Source organism: Hippopotamus amphibius, chromosome 13, assembly GCF_030028045.1.
Source record: "Hippopotamus amphibius kiboko isolate mHipAmp2 chromosome 13, mHipAmp2.hap2, whole genome shotgun sequence".
Lineage (NCBI taxonomy): Eukaryota > Metazoa > Chordata > Mammalia > Artiodactyla > Hippopotamidae > Hippopotamus > Hippopotamus amphibius.
In genome coordinates, this window is record NC_080198.1 from 74,313,175 (window position 1) to 74,319,467 (window position 6,293).

Sequence of the window (6,293 nt, forward strand, 5' to 3'; positions counted from 1 at the left end):
CCTTTTACTTTAAAGTTAGTGTAGGGATGACTCCACCCTTTGTTCCTCCTTTTTCCTCCTTGTACCACCTTTGGCATCCTTTGTTAATACTTGTTATGTTTAACCCACCACCTGCGGTTATAGTTACATGGTAACCAGCTCCTACCCACGTGCCTTTTCCTATAAATCTGACTTTTAAAGTGGGTGCAGCAGTCAGAATCAGTTTGGAATTCTGAAAATTCAATAGATTCATACAAAAATAGATTGAGTTTGAAATGATACAGCTGAATTACAAGTGTCTAGTTACATTCTACTTGTTAGTAGCTCTGAACAAAAATATGTTAATGTAGTAAACAGGTTATTAAAATTATCTTAGGAACTCAGTAACATGTGGTCTTTCCCTGTCCCCTATTACTGTTCGGTCATAATTCAATTATATGATAAAGTGCGACAGTTTAGAAATGACTTAGAGTTGACTGCTACTACACTCGCACCATAATAATACACACTAGGTAGGCAAACAGCAAGCTAAGTGTTGCCCTCTGTAAGGTACACACATGGAACTGACTTGATTTTCTAGCAAGAGTTAGTAGGCTCTTACCTATTTCCGTGTTATAAGCACAGACTAGCAAGAGGGTGGCTACTCATGGGTACGGTTCTTAGACATTCCCAAAGTTTTCTCTTCCTAAAGTTGACAGACCTTGGTGGAGGATCAGACTTTGCAACCTTGACCTTGATGATACCACGTGTCAAACTAACCAGAGAGTTGGCCTCAATCAGAAATGAATGTATCATGCGTACCGCACCGAGTTTGCCATTAAACTTTCTGTAAACAGAGGTCCAACAGCAGATACCCTTGGCATATTCTGCATGGGTCATGTTCTGGCTTAATGACACTCAGCCCCACCAGTGGACTCTGCAGCACAGGGTCCAGGAAAGAGAGGAGACACACACTCCAAGTGCGTGCAGTTTGGTACACATGAGGCAAAGGCCCTGCTGCACCCTCCCAGACTCCCAGAACCAGCCAAAGCTGGAGTGCTGCTTCTCTCCAAAGACACTGGGGTCACTCCGTAGGAAACAGTGAAGAACTTAAAGACCGTGAGTGGGTATTGTATACCAATAACACAGTGAAGGTTTGAGAGAACTGAGACTTTGTCCGTTGTCTTCACTGCTCTATCCCCAGTACTCAGCAGAGTGTCTGGCACAAAGAGTAGCTCAATAAGTATCAGAACAAGTGGACAGTTACTGGATTATAATCATGATAGTTGCCTAGAAGCACTTCCTGGACAAACTACTACTAAGAGAAGTCGGGCTATATATTAAGATCAGTGGAAGCAAGGTGTGCCTTTGAAACTAGCAAGGCAATGCAATAATTTCCCCTCAGTCTTGCACAGAAGATTACAACTTCATAAATTTTAATGGGCCCAATTCTATGATATTAAGACTTGTTCCTCAGCCCTCTAAAGGGACAAATTTTCCAGGCCTCCACTTGGCAAACTTACATTTGCATATCACTAGCCTGATACTCAGAGGCCTGAAGCTGCTATATATCTAAATTTTTAATTTCCTTTTTTTAGGAGGATGTGTTCCATTCAAGGAGGTGTAAGAGGTAACATGTAGTTACCCACTGGGGATTTGGATATATTTCAACACCTGCTGCTTAGAAGTCTGCAGAACAAACTTTTATATAGCTATAAAAAAAAGGAAGACTGAAACTATTATTAGAGTAGTTTTTTCCCAAGGAGCACACATACCTCAAGTCAGAAAGCCCAGTTCTCTCTTAAGATGCAAGAGCATGTGGGAGTGTGTTTTTTGGTTATTTTTTTGTTTCAGAACTTCTCTTGCTTGAATTAAGAGCAAGCACTGTGTCTAAAGTAAACAAGCAAAATGGATATGTGCATTTCTTTCCAAAAAACTAATACGATTTAGGATGAGCTATCACCAGACCTTGTCAGTTTGTACTACTGTGCTAACATGTACACAAAGAGTAAGTTCCAGGTGATAGAAGGGGCTTTAGCTTCACTCTCTCTACAGCCCCAACTCTACTTTATGCTTCTAATTTCAGTTGCAGAAAATCCAAGCAATGCTTCTGGATGTGCAAGTCTATGGAGAATCAGAGCCAAGCTCTGTGTGGATCACAGTTTGTGTAGTTGTGAAGGAAATGGACATTGAACTCAATTTTGCAACTAAATGTTTTCTATGTAATTTCTCCAACATATTTAACTTAAGATTAATATACAATTTTTTACCCATGTAAGGATTTTCTTCGAAATATCCAAGGAAGTATATTTTCGGCCAGTCTCTATGATAAATGGCTTGGTGTTATTGACCAGGGGAACGAGGAGGAGAAAATAGCTGCAGCCCAGAGGTAATGATGCAATAATTACTCAACCCTGTTCACACCTCAAAAATGCAACCAACATACACTCAGGAAAATCGTAGCTTATAGTTTACAGCTTTGTCCAGTAAAATAATGACCAATGTCAAAGGGTTCCACTTGATCCTAACCATGGCAGCCAGTATAAAAAATAGACACATGCCTTACTGCTGATATTGAATTCGTGTTTTTCTCCTAATCTTATTAATATGGAATCCTTGACCCTTTTATACCTTCTAAATACATGAAACTGCTGGAGATGAAATCCACTGGTCTAAAAAGAGATGCTAAAGGACCAATCTGCCAGGGGTATATGATTTTAACTTTGTCAAACACATAAGTAACCAGAGGAGTTCTTATCTGGATCAGGAATTAAATTCAATGAAACATTTTTGTATGCATTCACGCCTGCAACTCTGTGAGAGTGGAATGTGTACATAGTATACAAAGAAGTCCTCTATTTTCTGTCTTTGTATTTCCACTTCCTAAGCAAAATGACTTGTTTTATTTAGAAGTGCATTCTTCTGCCTTTAGTCTTTTAGGCCAGCTGCCAAGAGCTAATGTAGTTCTCTTGCAATACCTTTTTGGAGTGTTACGCAACATTGAGCAGAATTCCTCATCCAATCAGATGACAGCTCACAATTTATCAGTGTGTATAGCCCCAAGCATTCTTTGCCCACCTCATTCTGGCAGCTCAGCATTAGAAAACGACTTCAGAAAAAAGGTAATAAGATCTCTCATTTTTATGCCTTATGGGAAGTGGTCCCTGCTTTGAACCTGAAGTTTGTGGTATTAACTCTGATGGACCAGTTTTTTAAAGTGCACATTTTAATTACACTCCCCTGGAGTGGCAGAGTCCTTCTCTGGTGGGATATGGGAAGGTGGGCTATTAAGCGGGAAGCTGAGAGCAGTTGAGTCACTTCTCCTTTTCCATCTAGGAGACCCAAACAATAGAAAGATGAGAGTAGGATGATATGATAGAAAAGAATCTGGGCTTTGAAGTCTGAGAGCCAAGGTTCAACTCTCAGCCTAATCACTGAAGGATGTGTAAACTTGGGCAAAGTTTCCAAGCCATGGTTTCATCATTACATAGTGATGCCAACACCTTGCGGCTCCGGTCACTGCTGGCACATCCTAGGTGGCTCGGGCAACGTGAGCACCTGTGGCTCCACACATGCTGGCCTCCCGCTGGCTCGTTCAGAAAAATACTTGGCTGCTATTTCACCTCCACTACAGGATGAAGAAACTAGCAAAAGATTTCAGAACATCCTAACAGAGCCACAACATGCCTAATAGGATCACAGCTCTTCCCCCAAGCTTACCCAGAGCAAGCATGAGGCAAGGCAATGCAGTTAGACAAGCAGACATGTTTTCTCTCCAGCTGCTTCCTTCTTTCACAAAAAACCACTGAAATCTCTGCTTCCCATATTTCAGATATTTCTTAACTGAAGTAAACCACACAAGTTTTTCTGTATTGGATACTTTATAAATTTTAATAAGATGTTATATATAAATTATATCTCAATAAAACTGGAAAAATTTTTAAATAAAAATAAATAAAATTTAATAAGAGAATATACACCTTGGCCCCAAACATTCTATGTGGGTTACTTGAAAATTATCCTAGTATTAAAGACGTAACCATCATTACAAAAATGTTCGCTATTTAAACTAGCCCACAAATTATAACTTTAGCCCACTGATTGAAAGAATTTTAAAATCTGTGCCCAAAGTCCTCTTGAAAGTATTGGTTATTTCTTAGAGAAAACTGGTTTATAAATATGTATGTGTGTGTGTATATATATATATATATATATTTAATCAAGTCTGAATTTCTCTCAGGATTATTTTGCTTTTTTGTTAGAGCCAAGATTCATATATGAAGTGTGATTTACCACTATGCCATATGTAAAATAATACCTTGTTTTTGGCCCTTTTGTGTAACAGATTTCTTTTGTACAATTTCTCATTGAAAACTGCCTCAAGATATTTGGAGAAGATATCACTTCCCTCTTTGAAGAGAGCTCAATGAGTTGTGATAGTAGTGATATCACTGACAGCCGTGAGAAGGCTGCAGGTACTGTGAATAATTTAACTGGCCTTGATGAGAAAGACAGCAAGGCTGCCAGGGGTCACGGCAGATCCTTAGACTGTGCTGTCCTGGAGCCTAAAGCACATCCCAAGGGCAACGATTTCCATGTGCTCCAGGTCAGGTGAGGTTTCACACTGTTGTGAGAGCAAAGAAAGGATGAGACAAATCTAACTGCAAGAAGTTGCAAGCACAGCATTAGGAGACATCATGGCATAATACAGCATTTGGTTTTTCAAACAAAACTTTAAATGGGACTGATATATGTATCACATGTGCTCTGGTTGAAACCAGAGTGAGAGGCCCAGAGCACTGCTTGGTTTATTCCCCTCTCTCTCCTTTTTCTGGTCAGTGGTTCCTGACGTACCACAGGTACCCCGTGTCTTTGAAATAGGTTGAAAAGAACCAGCATCACTGAGAGAAAAAGGACTTGACTTCACGTCAAACAGCCTTTCCAGACTATAACCTCATGTGCCTCTATTTACCAGCTGCGTTAACTTCAGCCAGTTATTCTAGCTCAGTTTCAGTTTCTTCGTCTCTAAAATGTGAATAAAAATAATGTCTAAATCTTAGGATTATTGAAAAGATTAAATGAAACAATGGATGTAAAATAAATTTGTAAAAAAGCAATTAATGGGGCCAGTAGACGTTTCCGTGAGATCAGAGCTAGTTCTAACTGAGCCTAGCTAATCACAGCTAACGGATAGCAGTCCATTTTATGCGGCAGCATTTAGATTCAGAACCTGAGGACATGTGTCATGCGTTCCTTCATATTTTTCACATTTCTTGGTTTTATGACATTTACCTCACTGCTTTGAGGAAACCGTTAGGAAAAGCCATTTAATCAGGCATTGAGATGAGCCTAATATCTGAGAAGATGCTTATACTTAGATAACTGTTTGTTTTTCATTTCATCAGTGACAACAGAACAACCTCTTGAATCCAAGCCAGTGAGAGAGACAGTGATTTACAAAAAGGCACAACTGCAGGATGATGCCAAGACCCCGCCTAGCATGGGTCCACCCAGCGGCCTGTCTACAATTTTCAAAGTCACTGAAGATTAGAATTCCCCATAATCACACCTGACCCTTCCTTTTTGTGTATTTCCTATAATACCTCATTTGAATTTTATTAAAGGCTTTTTCTGCATCTATTGAGATGATCATATGGTTTTTATCCCTCAGCTTGTTAATATGTATCACATTGATTGATTTGCGTATATTGAAGAATCCTTGCATTCCAGGGTATTCATGGAATACTTGCATTCATGGTATATGATCTTTTTAATGTGCTCTTGGATTCTGTTTGCTCGTATTTTTTTGAGGATTTTTACATCTATATTCATCAGTGATATTGGCCTGCAATTTTCTTTTTTGGGTGACATCTTTTTCTGGTGTTGGTATCAGGGCGATGGTGGCCTCGTAGAATGAGTTTGGGAGTGTTCCTCCTTCTACTATACTCTGGAAGAGTTTGAGAAGCATAGGTGTTAGCTCTTCTCTAAATGTTTGATAGAATTCACCTGTGAAGCCATCTGGCCCTGGACTTTTGTTTCTTGGGAGATTTTTAATCACCATCTCAATTTCAGTGCTTGTCATTGGTCTGTTCATATATTCTATTTCTTCCTGGTTCAGTCTTGCCCCCAAATAGTCAAAGCAATCTTGAGAAGGAAAGATGGAGCCAGAGGAATCAGGCTCCCTGACTTCAAACGGTACTAAAGGCTACAGTGATCAAGACAGTATGGTACTGGCACAAAAATAGAAACATAGATCAATGAACAGAATAGAGAGCCCACAGATAAACCCACGCACATATGAGCACCAAAGGAGGCAAGAATATACAATGGAGAAA

At 39.6% G+C, this 6,293-nt stretch overlaps 1 protein-coding gene across 1 annotated transcript in view; it reads left to right on the forward strand.

Moving 5' to 3' along the window:
* LOC130834500 (rho GTPase-activating protein 20-like) overlaps positions 1 to 5,586 on the forward strand; it is a gene marked incomplete at its 5' end in the record, with an annotated part of 46,103 nt that extends 40,517 nt beyond the window's left edge. The window contains 3 exons of the mRNA XM_057704644.1: positions 2,238 to 2,347; positions 2,891 to 3,080; positions 4,304 to 5,586. Coding sequence (XP_057560627.1) covers positions 2,238 to 2,347; positions 2,891 to 3,080; positions 4,304 to 4,573 — 570 coding nt within the window. The remainder of the gene's footprint in view (positions 1 to 2,237; positions 2,348 to 2,890; positions 3,081 to 4,303) is intronic.
* Positions 5,587 to 6,293: the final 707 nt, after the last annotated feature.